This window comes from Somniosus microcephalus, chromosome 8, assembly GCF_052327205.1.
Source record: "Somniosus microcephalus isolate GS21.2 chromosome 8, FLI_Smic_1.0, whole genome shotgun sequence".
NCBI lineage: Eukaryota > Metazoa > Chordata > Chondrichthyes > Squaliformes > Somniosidae > Somniosus > Somniosus microcephalus.
Window position 1 is genome coordinate 203,718,175 of NC_140994.1, and position 15,121 is coordinate 203,733,295.

General features: G+C 45.9%; 1 protein-coding gene across 13 annotated transcripts in view; it reads left to right on the forward strand.

Moving 5' to 3' along the window:
* LOC147114055 (rho GTPase-activating protein 26-like) overlaps positions 1 to 15,121 on the forward strand; it is a 249,495-nt gene that overhangs the window by 208,787 nt on the left and 25,587 nt on the right. For 9 of the 13 annotated variants that reach the window (XR_015079339.1, XR_015079340.1, XR_015079341.1 and 6 more), the window contains one exon: positions 3,810 to 3,857. The exons of 3 other annotated variants lie outside the window; for them this stretch is intronic. Coding sequence is in view for 6 of the 10 variants with exons in the window: in XM_085995616.1 (XP_085851742.1) it covers positions 3,810 to 3,857 (48 nt within the window). In the remaining 4 variants the exon portion in view is untranslated. Of the gene's footprint in view, positions 1 to 3,809; positions 3,879 to 15,121 lie in introns of all 13 variants that reach the window. One more of the 13 variants, XM_085995624.1, reaches the window with a different exon arrangement.

Sequence of the window (15,121 nt, forward strand, 5' to 3'; positions counted from 1 at the left end):
CCTCCGAATTCAGCAATGCTTTCTTTGCTTGGGCGAAAGCTTCGTTGCACAGTTCAGTCCACTTCCATGTTTTGCCTTGACATAGCAACTGATGTAACGGCTTCAGCAATGTTGCTAAGTCTGGAATAAACTTCCCATAGTAGTTAAGTAGCCCCAGAAATGAACGTAACTGGCTCACATTCTGGGGTGCTGGGGCCTCCACGATCGCCTTGACCTTTGACGGCGCCTTATGCAGGCCAGTAGCGTCAATCACATGCCCCAGGTACTCAACTGAAGACTGAAAGAATTCACATTTGTCTTTACGAACTCTGAGTCCGTACTCTTTCAGTCGTTGTAGTGTTGCATCCAAGTTCAGAAGATGTTCCTCCTCATTTGTCCCAGTGACAAGGATGTCGTCCAGGTAGCACTGGACTCCTGGCGAAGGTACACCCGCAACGATCCAGTCCTGTCTGAAGTAATGGACGATGTCATTCGAGGGAGAGCAATAGGAGATTCTCCTAGTTTGAAACCTTACGTTTCAAAAAGAAATGAGCTCTCCGTCCAGGCAGGTTGTCTTCTTTGGGGACGCCGTGTCATCATTCCGCCACCTCTGAGGGAACCTATACTGCAACTGTCAGTATATGCACCTCTTCCTCCTCAGAGGTGTCGCTCCCCTCTGTTTTGCTTGTTCCATCATACTGCACTGAATGAACACTCTTTTTCCTCTCTTGTCCAAATACAGACATTTTGTTTCCATGCTTCCCAGCTCTGTCTGTTCTTTTTTTACCTCTACAGGCGCGTTCAATGTGACCCTTTTTGCCACAATTTCGGCATTCCAGCTCCGTACACCAGCAGTCATTAGCGTGATGGCCCGTTTTCCCACAACGGTAACATGTGCCGTTCCGCGCACCTTTAGGCTCAGACGACACCTTGTGAACTCTCCCTGTTGAACTCAACTGGTGAGCCTCCTTTTCCGCCATCTCCATGGAGACACTAACTTCAATGGCCTTTTCAAGAGTAAGGTTGTCCTCAGTAAGAAGGCGCTTCAGTGTGGCTGCATTTTGCAGACCACACACAAGTCTGTCTCTAATGGTGTCATTCAGCACCTCCTTGAACTGGCAGTGTTCCGACAACCTTTTTAAAGCAGCAATAAACATAGTCACTGATTCCCCCTCCTCTTGATTCCGTTTGTGAAATCTAAATCTCTCAGCAATAACCAGAGGTTTTGGTGAAAAATGTGCTCCAAGAATTTCCACTAGTTGCTTATATGTTTTAGTTCCTGGCTTATCTGGCTGCACGAGGCTGCGAAGTAAATTGAAAGTCTTCGGCCCGATTACACTCAAAAAGGTAGGCACGACCTTTTCATTTGCCACCGCATGCGCCAATACAAAATAGTCAAAACGTTCCGTATATGCGCTCCATTGCTCCACATTTTCATCAAAATCACCGATGTTTCCTAATATAGTAGCCATCTTACGTTTCAAATTAAATTTTCTGTTTACTCACTGCACCTGTAACGTACGCAGATTCATCCGCTCCTCGTTGCCACTTGTTGTGTCGGTACCTTTCTACCTAGACACAATTTAGGACTCAGAACTCAGAGATTCAAACATGAAGTGCTTTTTGGAAGGAAAGGAAGTTCTGGCAAGTTCCGAACAAAGAGAGCTAGACTTAACCAAGAGAACACCCAACCATTTATCTCCTGTGACAGTGCCACCAAAGGTGGGAGGAGAACACACACAATACATAACACCTGCTGTACATGGTCCATGTCTCTGAGACATACAGCAGGGCGGGTATCACTGCTGCTCTGTAGACCATGAGCTTAGTGCCGGGTTTGAGGTCCTGGTCTTCAAACACTCTCTTCCTCAGGCGACCGAAGGCTGCGCTGGCACACTGAAGGCGGTGTTGGACTTAGTCGTTGACGTCTGCCCTTGTTGACAGTAGGCTCTCGAGGTATGGAAAGTGGTTCACGTTGTCCAAGGCCTTGTCGTGGATTTTGATAATCGGGGGGCAGTACTGTGTGGCAGGGGCAGGTTGGTAGAGGACCTTTGTCTTACGGATGTTTAGTGTAAGGCCCGTGCTCTTGTACGCTTCGGTGAAGGTTATATTCCTCAGAGGATAGCATTCTGTAAATAAATTGATTAAAACTAAACTGAAACTTATAAGCAAGACATGATGAAACTAGGGCTAATAATATTAAAGAAAATGTGAGTAATATAGGAAGTGAAAAGAGAAGGGCTGGAATGGAACATGAAAAAAGGCTAGCAGATAATGTAGAAGGAAATAGTAAGGACTTTTATAAGCATATTAATAGTAAAAAGGTTACAGAGGGCAAGTAGCAATGAAGGGGGAATTCTAGTTGTGGAAGATGTGTCTGACAATTTTTTTGCATCCATATTTATAAGTGATGGTGGAAGTAGGAATGTTGATGTATTAGAGGAGGATGTGTAGAAAAGGAATTTGTTCTGAAAAAAATTAGAAGTCAAATCAAATTACTGGGTCCTCGTGGCATGCGCCCTAGAATGTTAAAGGAAGTCAGAGAGAGAATAGCGGCGGCTCTGATCACAATTTATCAATCCTCAAATATGCAAATTGTGCTGGGGGACTGGCAGTAGCCAATGTAATAGTTCTCAAGAAGGGAGAGAAAGATAAACCTGATAACAATTGACCAGTTAATCTGGTGTCAGTTGAGGGCAAATTATTAGAATCCAAAATTCAAGATTAAATTAATGATCTTAAAAATGCATGAAAGAATCAAGGACACTCAGCATGGATTTGTTAAAGGCAAGTTGTATTTGACAAGTTCAATATTGTTATTTTAAGAAGTGACTGATTTATATAGATGAACGGAATGGTGTAGATGCGTCTGTGGATTTTCAGAAAACGGACAATAAAATATCTCACAGGAGGGTTGTTACAGAAAATCAGGCATACAGTATAATAGAAAATGTAGCGATATGGAAAGTTGGTTGTTGGCAGGAAACTAAGTGCTAAGGTTAATGGGTATTTACTCAGATTTGAAAAACTCCACTGTAGTAATATTTTTAATCTTGGTTTTTATAAAATGAAAGAATGACTTTCATTTATAAAATGCCTCGCACAACCTCGGTACGTACATCTCTGTGTTTTAGAGCCAATTATGTAATTTTTTGAAGTGTAGGCACTGTAGGGAAACAGAATTTCAGAAATTCGTACTGCAGCAAATATCAGCTCTCACGGTGCCACTAAAGAGGAGTTTTCAGAACAAGCTGTTCAGGGAGATGACCCAACCTGAAAACCCTGAATATGACCGCACCCTTTTAAATTTCCAAATCTAACATTTAGCACCAATGCAAGCTATTTTCCAGTGTTACGGTACAGACGATTGTAATGCACCAGCTAGTAAGCCTAACTGGAATCTGCTGATTCCATTTGAGAGTTTCATCAGTTGCATTACAGTGGAACACGGAGAAAAACCATTCGATTTGTTATCTGCTGCATCAGCGCTGGACATGGGAATGGAATCTTTATCGCATTTATATTCCCAGCTGAAAAGATTTGAAGAAGTTGGTGTATTTCTAGGTGTTAGAAAAATAACTGAGACTAGCTATTATTTAAAGGCATATTTTAAGGTTTTTATTAAGCGTTCTGTGATTAGGTAAGCATAAGCCAGCAGCACTCCACTGGACCATTTTGGAAAATCTAAGATATCTCTGCCAGCAGTAAGAAACATCTGGTGTTATTCATATGATCTGATGTGAGCCAAATGTAATGATGGACCATAAGCTCAACCTGTTTGTATTAAGCCCTGCTAATTTGTAAAATGATTATTTGTTGATTCTTCCCAGGGCTATGTGGGCAGGTTATGCAACGTTGTCGGCCAGATTCCGAAAAAGGTCAAAGGAGAATAATGCATAGTACAGGTTCCTTGCACGGTGTTGCAAATAACAGACATTATTTTTTAAATATAAATTGCATCCCTTTGGCAAGGGGGAGAGTGAAAAATTGTTTATTGATTTACAGTTGCTTCTTTAATGAAATTACGCAGCACTAATCTTGTACAGCTTGCTTGTTTCAGAGTGATTTGTATTTGCAAAAGGAGCGAAGAACAATTTTGCTGTACCCTGCAACTATTTCAGCCATTGCTATGATCATATTACCCAATCAATGTGTACTTGTGATCAGTGATCCAATTAAATATATATAAGCTGTGGTTACCTAAATAGTCTTACACTAGATCATTGTTCATTTTGCTTTGCATCATACAACATGCATTGTGGGTTTTAGTATTCCAAGAAAAACTATAAAGGAGTCCTAACCATGCAAAAAAGAAGGAAAATGCTACAAGACATCTTTGACATGGTTTAATCATTTCATCCTGACTACAATCTGCAAATATAATAGCTACAAGGGAATTTACATTGTCGCAAAAACCCATCTGGTTCACTAATGTTCTTTAGGGAAGGAAATCTGCCGTCCTTACCTGGTCTGGCCTATACGTGACTCCAGAGCCACAGCAATGTGGTTGACTCTTAACTGCCCTCTGAAATGACCTAGTAAGTCACACAGTTGTAACAAACCGCTATAAGAAACAATAATAAGAATAAAACTAGACGGACCACCCGGCTTCAACAACGGTATACCCAGCCCAGTCGACCCTGCAAAGTCCTCCTCATTAATATCTGGGGACTTGTGCCAAAATTGGGAGAGCTGTCCCACAGACTATTCAAGCAACAGCCTGACATAGTCATACTCACCTTTCAGCCAATGTCCCAGACTCCTCCATCGCCATCCCTGGGTATGTCCTGTCCCACCGGCAGGACAGACCCACCAGAGGTGGCGGCACATTGGTATACAATCGGGAGGGAGTGGCCCTGGGAGTCCTCCAAATTAACTCCAGACCCCATGAAATCTGATGGAATCAGGCCAAACATGGGCAAGGAAACCTCCTGATTACCACCTACTGCCCTCCCTCAGCTGATGAATCAGTACTACTCTATGTTGAACTCCACTTGGAAGAAGCACTGAGAGTAGCAAGGGCACAGAATGTACTCTGGGTGGGGGACTTCAATGTCCATCACCAAGAGTGGCTCAGTAGCACCACTACTGACTGAGCTGGCCGAGTCCTGAAGGATGTAGCTGCCAAACTGGGCCTGCAGCGAGAGAACCAACACGAGGGGAAAAACCTACTTGACCTCATCCTTGCCAATCTACCTGTAGCAGATGCATCTGTCCATGACAGTATTGGTAGCAATTACCACCACACCCTCCATCGTGTTGTGTGGCACTACCACCGTGCTAAATGGGATAGATTCAGAACCAATCTAGCAGCTCAAAACTGGGCATCCATGAGGCACTGTGGGCCATCAGCAGCAACAGAATTGTATTCCACCACAATCTGTAATCTCATGGCCTGGCATAGCCCTCACTCTAGCATTACCATCAAGCCAGGCGACCAACCCTGGTTCAATGAAGAGTGTAGAAGAGCATGCTAGGGGCAGCACCAGGTGTACCTAAAAATGAGATGCCAAACTGGGGAAGCTGCAACACAGGACTAAGATGGAGCGAAGCAATTCCAACAATCAGTGGATCAGATCAAAGCTCTGCAGTCCTTCCACATCCAGTTGTGAATGATGGTGGACCATTAAACTACTGACTGGAGAAGGAGGCTCCATGAACATCCCCATCCTCAATGATGGCGGAGCCCAGCACGTGAGTGCAAAAGATGAGGCTGAAGCATTTACAACCATCTTCAGCCAGAAGTGCCGAGTGGATGATCCATCTCTGCCTCCTCCTCAGGTCCCCACCATCACAGAAGCCAGTCTTCAGCCACTTCAATTCACTCCACGTGAAATCAAGAAATGGCTGAACGCGCTAGATACAGCAAAGGCTATGGATGTCCGATAATATAGAGTCATAACGGCACAGAAGGAGGCCTTTCGGCTCATCGAGTCCGTGCCGGATCTCTCTCAAGCAATCCAGTCAGTCCCATTCCCCCGTTCTATCCCCGTAGCCCTGCAAGTTTATTTCCCTCAAGTGCCTATCCAGTCTCCCCATGAAAACATTGAATGTCTCCGCTTCCACCACTTCCATCGGCAGCGAGTTCCAGGTCCTCGCCACTCGCTGCGTATAAAAAGTTTTTCCTCACATCCCCCTTGTATCTCTTGCCCAAAACCTTAAATGTGTGTCCCCTAGTCCTTGTACCATCAACTAGTGAGAACAGCCTTTCCCCGTCTAGCCTATCCAAACCCATCATAATCTTGTACACCTCTATCAAATCACCCCTCAACCTCCTTTGCTCTAATAAAAACAAATCCAGCTTCTCCAACCTGTCCTTGTAGCTAAGATCCCCCATCCCCAGAACCATTCTGGTAAATCGCCTCTGCACCCTCTCAAGGGCCTTCGCATCCTTCCTAAAGTGTGGTGACTAGAACTGGATGCAATACTCCAGTTGTAGCCTAACTAGCGCTTTATAAAGGTTCAACATAATTTCTCTACTTTTGCATTCAATACCTCTATTTATGAAGCCCAAGATCCCATATGCTTTGCTAACCACTCTCTCAATATGTCCTGCCACCTTCAGGGACCTATGCACATTAACTCCCCGGTCCATCTGTCCCTGTACACTCTTTAAAATGGTGCCATTTAGTGTATATTGCCTCTCCCTGTTCCTTCTGCCAAAATGCATCACCTCACACTTCTCTGTATTAAATTCCATCTGCCACTTGTCTGCCCACTCTGCTAGCCTTTCTATGTCCTGTTACAGTCGATTGGTATCATCCTCACTGCTTGCCACACCCTCAAGTTTGGTGTCCAGCAAATTTAGAAATTCTACTCTGTATTCCAATATCCAGGTCATATATATAAAAAAAAAAGCAGTGGCCCCAGCACTGACCCTTGGGGAACACCACTGTCTATCATCCTCCAGTCTGAAAAACAGCCATTTACCACAACTCGCTGTTTTCTGTTCTTAAGCCAATTCCTTATCTAAGCTGCCACTGACCCACCTATTCCATGAGCCTTAATATTGTTAACCAGCCTTTAGTATTTGGTCTGGTTCTCCCTTGAAGAATTCACCTGACATGCATCATACACCTTTTTTTTGTTTCATCATCTTCTCTATCTCCCTCGTCATCCAAGGAGCCCTTGCTTTGGTTCCCTTACCCTTCCCCTGTTGTTGGAATGTACCTAGCCTGTACTTGGAACATCTCCTCCTTAAAGATCACCCATTGTTCCGTTACATTTTTCCTGTCAGTCTTTGGTTCCATTTTACCCTGGCTAGATCCTTTTGCATCCCATTGAAGTTAGCCCTATTCCAGTTTAGAAGTTTTACTATAGATTGTTCCTTGCTCCTCTCCATTGCTAATCTGAATCTTTTGATATGATGACCACTCGTACCCAAGTGTTCTCCCACAGACACTTGGTCGACCTGGCCCACCTCATTCCCCAGCACCAGATCCAGCAATGTCTCCTTCCTAGCTGGGCCAAGAACATACTGGTCAAGGAAATTCTCCTGAACACATTTCAGAAATTCCTTTCCCTTTACCCTAGCATTATCCCAATCGACTTTTGGGTAATTAAAGTCCCCCAATATCGCCACTCTATAGCTCTTGCATATCTCTGCAATTTCCCTGCAGATTTGCTCCTCTACCTCCCTCTCACTATTTGGAGGCCTATCAAATAGCCCCCAATAGCGTGATCATACCCTTTTTGCTCCTCAGCTCTAACCAAATGGATTCTGTCCTTGTCCGCTTAAGAACATCCTCCCTTTCCAACACTACAATGTCTTCCTTAATCAGCGCTGCCACCCCATCTCTCTTTTTTCCTTCCCTATCTTTTCTGAACACCTTGTACCCTTGAATATTAAGTTGCCAGTCCTCGCCATTTTTAAGCCACGTTTCTGTTATTGCCATAACATCATATTGCCACACGGCTAATTGTGCTTGTAGCTCACCAACCTTATCCTGGCTTTTGTGCTGAAGACTTGTGCTCCTGAACTAGCCACGCCTCTAGCCAAGCTGTTCCAGTACAGCTACAACCCTGGCATCTACCTGACAATATGGAAAACAGCCCAGGTATGTCCTGTCCACAAAAAAACAGGACAAATCCAATCCGGCCAATTACTGCCCCATCAGTCTACTCTCAATCATCAGCAAAGTGATGGAAGGTGTCGTCAACAGTGCTATCAAGTGACACTTACTCACCGATGCTCAGTTTGGGTTCTGCCAGGACCACTCGGTTCCAGACCTCATTACAGCCTTGGTTCAAACATGGACAAAAGAGCTGAATTCCAGAGGTGAGGTGAGAGTGACTGCCCTTGACATCAAGGCAGCATTTGACTGAGTGTGGCATCAAGGAGCCCTAGTAAAATTCAAGTCAATGGGAATCGGGGAAAGACTCTCCACTGGCTGGATTCATACCTAGCACAAAGGAAGATGGTTGTGAATGTGGGAGGCCAATCATCTCAGCTCCAGGACATCACTGCAGGAGTTCCTTAGGGCATTGTCCTAGGCCCAACCATCTTCAGCTGCTGCATTAATGACCTTCCCTCCATCATAAGGTTAGAAGTGGGGATATTTGCTGATGATTGCACAGTGTTCAGTTCCATTCACAACTCCTCAGATAATGAAGCAGTCTATGCCAAGCAATGACTATCTCCAACAATGATGTGGAGATGCCGGTGTTGGACTGGGGTGAACAAATGTAAGAAGTCACACAACACCAGGTTATAGTCCAACAGCTTTATTTGAAATCACAAGCTTTCGGAGCGCTGCTCCTTCGTCAGGTGAAGTGAAGAGTTGCATATAGGCACAGCATATATAGTCAGAGAGTACTGCCAGATGATTACAGGTAATCTTTCTAACTGCCCTTTATCACACCTCGGCAGAGAGATAATCACAGCAATCACGCTATACACCAGATACATCGACGACATTTTCTTCCTATGGACCCACGGCGAAGAATCACTGAAAAGACTACACGATAACATCAACAAGTTCCATCCCACCATCAAACTCACCATGGACTACTCAGAATCGGTTTCATTCTTGGACACACGAATCTCCATCAAAGACAGACACCTCAGCACTTCACTCTACCGCAAGCCAACGGACAACCTCACGATGCTCCACTTCTCCAGCTTCCACCCTAACCACGTTAAAGAAGCCATCGCCTATGGACAAGCCCTGCGAATACACAGGATCTGCTCAGATGAGGAGGAACGCGATGGACACCTACAGACGCTGAAAGACGCCCTCCTAAGAACGGGATATGACGCTCGACTCGTCGATCGACAGTTCCGACGGGCCACAGCAAAAAATCGCATAGACCTCCTCAGAAGACAAACACGGGACACAACCAACAGAGTACCCTTTGTTGTCCAGTACTTCGGAGCGGAGAAACTACACCATGTTCTTCGCAGCCTTCAACATGTCATCGATGACGATGAATACCTCACTAAGGCCATCCCCACGCCTCCACTACTCGCCTTCAAACAGCCGCCTAACCTCAAACAGACCATCGTTCGCAGCAAATTACCCAGCTTTCAGGAGAACAGCGACCACGACACCACATAACCCTGCCACGGCAACCTCTGCAAGACATGCCAGATCATCAACACAGATACCATCATCACACGTGAGGACACCACCCACCAGGTACATGGTACATACTCATGTGACTCGGCCAATGTTGTCTACCTCATACGTTGCAGGAAAGGATGCCCCGGAGCATGGTACATCGGCGAAACCATGCAGACACTGCGACAACGGATGAATGGACACCGCGCAACAATCGCCAGGCAGGAGTGTTCCCTCCCAGTCGGGGAACACTTCAGCAGTCAAGGACACTCAGCCTCCGATCTTCGGGTAAGCATTCTCCAAGGCGGCCTTCGAGACACACGACAACGCAAAATCGTCGAGCAGAAACTGATAGCCAAGTTCCGCACTCATGAGGACGGCCTCAACCGGGATCTTGGGTTCATGTCACGCTACATGTAACCCCACCTGACGTAGAGTCATCCAGACTCGAGTCGTCGTTGGCTTGTTCTCTCTACACAGATGCGGCCGGACCTGCTATGATTTCCAGCAAAAAAAAAGTTTTTTGTTTGTTTTTTGTTTTTCATACAGACCCCAGCATCTGCAACATTTGACCCCTTGTAACCCCACCTCATTGTTCTTTGATGTAATGTTTTCCTGACTGACCTGTTTGGACACCATTCACACCTGTGATTGCTGTGATTATCTCTCTGCCGAGGTGTGATAAAGGGCAGTTAGAAAGATTACCTGTAATCATCTGGCAGTACTCTCTGACTATATATGCTGTGCTTATATGCAACTCTTCACTTCACCTGACGAAGGAGCAGCGCTCCGAAAGCTTGATTTCAAATAAAGCTGTTGGACTATAACCTGGTGTTGTGTGACTTCTTACATTTATCTCCAACAAGGGAGCGTCTAACCGCCGCCCTTTGACATTCAATGGCATTACCATCGCCGAATCCCCCAATATCAACATCCTGGGGGTCAGCATTGACCAGAAACATAACTGGGTCAGTCAAATAAATAGTGTGGCCAAAAGAACAGATCAGAGGCTGGGTATTCTGTGGCGAGTGTCTCACCTGCTGACTCCCCAAAGCCTTTCCACCATTAAAAAGGCATAAGTCAGGAGTGTGATGGAATACTCTCCACTTGCCTGGATGAGTGCAGCTCCAGCAACACTCAAGATGCTCAACACCATCCAGGACAAAGCAGCCCGCATGATTAGCATCACATCCACCACCTTAAACATTCAATCCCTCCACCACCAGCGCACCGTGGCTGCAGTGTGTACCATCTACAAGATGCACTGCAGCAACTCGCCAAGGATTCTTCGACAGCACCTCCCAAACCCACCACCGCTGCCACCTAGAAGGACAAGAGCAGCAGGCGCATGGGAGCACCATCACCTCCAAGTTCCCCGCCAAGTCACACACCATCCTGGCTTGGAAATATATCGCCATTCCTTTATAGTCGCTCGGTCAAAATCCTGGAACTCTCTCCCTAACAGCACTGTGGGAGTACCTTCACCGCAAGGACTGCAGTGGTTCAAGAAGGTGGCTCACCATCACCTTCTCGAGCGCAATTAGGGATAGCCAATAAATGCTGGCCTTGCCAGCAACGCCCACATCCTTGGAATTAATTTTTAAAAAGTAACCAAATGGTTCGTAGCCTCTAAAACTTCTGACTATTCCATTTGTAACAAATAATAGACGTTTTTCATCTGCCACAGCTCAGTATAAGTGTTTCTATTTTATTTTGTAAGCACCCTACATCATTACCAGAAGTGATTAGTCATTCTGACTGTTGAGTTGCCACCTCTTTAACTTCAAATGGCTGAATTTGGAAATTGCCGTGTGCAGCACTTTGAAGACCTAGAGTGGTATAACTTAGGCTAGTATTCTTCAACATGAGCTCCGATCTCAAGTGTGCCACTGTAAGAAGCTATCAAGAAAGAAGGGAAATTTAATAGGGTTGTAACCCAAGCTGATCTGCATGTTACAGCGAACAGATTCTTTACTGGTGAATGCTTTCCCCTTGCTCGTATCCCTAGATACACTAATACTTGCAAAAAATGTTTTAATGCCTGAGGGTATTCTAGAAAGCTGCATAATTTTTCTTTAGATAGTGAGCTGCTGTACCTGTAATGCAGGTTACCATGGTTTCTCTATGTTTGCCTATGCATGCGCTTTACCAGCGCTTTGAAAGTGTCAGTAAAGTAGGGGTTTTTTTGGTTTGCAAATGAAGAATTCTTACTCACTTCCACATCCAAATGAATAAGTTGCCATCAAAATAAGAGAAGGGATGGAATACTATGTAAGAGTTTGGTGCTGTAGAGGAATTCTGTATTCTATAATGTGAATGATATTAACATGGAGAAATACAATTTCTGATCAGATGTGTAGAAATAGTGTCGTTATGGCGGTCACGGGCAATATAGCATCTGGTTCTGTAACTAAGTTAAAGTGAGTTCTCAACAAATACTCTTTTTTTCTTCTCTCGCTACATCCATTTTACTTTTACTAAAATGTTTATACTACTTGCATGCTTAAAACATGGTGTAAAAACTTTAACAGCTGAAGTTATCACAATTCAAACCACACAAAAGTCAATCTGACTAGTTTTCTAAAAGATTCAGTTAATGTTATGTAACCATTTCCTCGACTATTAATATTCAGCATCTGTGGAGAGAGAAACAGAGTTAACATTTCAGGTTGATGACCTTGCATCAGAACTCAAAATGTTCTGATGAAAGGTCATCGACCTGACTCTCTCTCTCTCTCTCTCTCCACAGATGCGGCCTGACCTACTGAGTGTTTCCTGCATTCTCTCTCTTTATTTTGAATTTCCAGCATCTGCAGTATTTTGCTTTTGTTATATTTTTCCATGGGTTCAATGTCACTGGCTAATCCTTTACACCGACCTCTTATTGTGCCTTTACCTGCCCGATATCAAAGTAAATGATTTGATCACCGACTGTGGGATTGGAGTTGGCTTACAGGTTCCCATCCCTGAAAGGCATTAGTGAACCAGTTGTGTTTGTATGATAATCCAGCAACTTTCATGGTCATTTTATTTTACTGGTGCTAGCCCACAACTTAACAGACTTATCAAATTGTCCCCCCCACTTGGTGGGATTTGAACTTGTGACCTAGAAAACATAGAAACATAGAAAAATAGGAGCAGGAGTAGGCCATCCTATTCAATATGATCATGGCTGATCCTCTATTTCAATACCATGTTCCCGCTCTCTCCCCATACCCCTTGATGCCTTTTGTGTCTAGAATAGAAAAATAGGAGCAGGCTTCTGGCTTGCTAGACCAGAACCAGAACCACTAAACTATTTTATCTTGAACATTAAACAGGCAAACTAGCAGTAGTCAATACAAAAACTATATTTACAATGTTCACAAACTTTTACTAATTTCCTCAATGTCAACAACAAAGCCACATCTCCTAAGGTATCCATGAACATAACATTTAACCTTGAAAACATGGCCACTTGCTTCTTGCATGATGAAATATATTATGAAGCCTCCAGGTATTCTGTGCCCCAACGGTTTCAGAGTGACGAGCTGGGAAAAGGCTGTCAGATGTAAACCCACAACTGTAGCTCTTCGCTACAGGGATGTCTTGTCAAATGTAGAACAAAGAATCATTGATGTGCCTTCAATAACTCAAAGACAAGGAATTTAAAGGATTCAACTAAGGCTTTTAATCACTAAGAACATAGCAGCATTACAGGTCTTCCCACATCGGGCGTCTGGTAGGAATGACTTATCCAGCTCCTGAGACCTTTATATGGCAAAAGACAGGGGCGTAGCCAATACACACAATAGGAACAAAAGGGGGCGGTTCACACAATACAAGCAGGTGAAACACACAGGTAAAACACATAGGCTGATGAAGGCATATATTTCATCACATTCACCCCTTCTACAGATTTAGTCTGTCCGGGGGTGTGATAGTCCTTCCTGAACGTCGCAACGGTACCTCGGGTTCTGACCTGGAGTCCGTGGTGCCCTCCTGGGCATACCCATGTGCTGGGGTTGTTGCAGGTACTGCTGGGGGTGGTGAGGATACCTCTGGGGATGGTGGAGGTTCTTCTGGGGGTGGTGGTGATGGGTCGTCGTCGTCGCTTCCTGCCGAGGCGAGGTCCTTTATGGACACGGTGTCTTCACGCCCGTCGGCGTGCTTGACGTACGCGTACTGTGGGTTTGCGTGGAGTAGGTGTACTGCCTCCACGAGGGGATCCATTTTGTGGCCCCTCACATGTTTCCATAACAGGACTGTCCCTGGGGCGGAGAGCCACGAGGGTAGGGATACTCCTGAGGTCGATTTGCGGGGAAAAACAAACATCTTCTCGTGAGGAGTGGCGTTAGTAGCAGTACACAGTAGCGACCTTATCGAGTGGAGTACGTCTGGGAGGACCTCCTGCCAGCGGGAGGTGGGGAGGCCTTTAGACCTTAGTGCTAAGGTGACCGCCTTCCACACTGTCGCGTTCTCCCTCTCCACTTGCCCATTACCCCGGGGGTTATAACTAGTGGTCCGACTCGTGGCTATCCCCTTTGACAGCAGGTATTGGCGCAGTTCATCGCTCATGAACGACGCCCCCGTCAGTGTGGATGTAGTTGGGCATGCCGAACATGCAAAACAGGTTGCCGAGGCACTTGATGACCGTGGCACTGGTCATATCTGGGCAGGGGTAGGCGAATGGGAAGCGGGAGTACTCGTCCACAATGTTGAGGAAGTACACATTGCGGTCGGTGGAGGGGAGTGGTCCCTTGAAATCTAAGCTCAGGCGCTCGAATGGCCGTGTAGCTTTGATCAGGTGGGCTCGGTCGGGCCTGGAAAAAACGGGGCTTGCATTCCGCACAAGTGCGGCAGTCCCCGGTCATAGACCGGACCTCCTCAATGGAATAGGGCAGGTTACGGGATTTTATAAAGTGGAATAGCCGGGTGACCTCCGGGTGGCAGAGGCCATTGTGGAGGCCCTGTAGCCTGTCCCCCTGGATGCTGGCACACATCCATCGTGATAGGGCGTCGGGGGATTCGTTGAGGGCCCCCGGCCTATATATTATGTCATACTCAAAACGTGGAGAGTTCGATCCGCCACCTGAGAATTTTGTCGTTCTTGATCTTCCCCCTCTGTTTGTTGTTAAACATGAAGGCTACCAACCGCTGGTCGGTAAGCAGGGTGAAGCGTTTGCCGGCTAGGTAGTGCCGCACTGCCTCCACTATGGCCTGGGCCTCCTTCTCTACCGAGGAGTGCCTGATCTCGGGCCCTTGGAGGGTTCTTGAGAAAAAGGCTACGGGCCGCCCATCCTGGTTGAGGGTGGCTGCTAAAGCGAAGTCGGACGCATCGCTTTCGACCTGGAAAGGGATGTTTTCATCCGCTGCCCGCAGCGCGGCCTTCTCAATGTCGTGTTTAATGCTGTTGAAGGCGGCGTGGGCCTCGGCCGTGAGCGGGAAGGACGTTGATTTCAGGAGGGGACGGGCCTTGTCGGAATAATTGGGGACCCATTGGGCGTAATAGGAGAAGAACCCCAGGCACCTTTTCAGGGCCTTGGGGGTGTTTGGTAGGGGTAGCTCCCGTAGGGGGCGCAATCGGTCGGGGTCCGGACCGA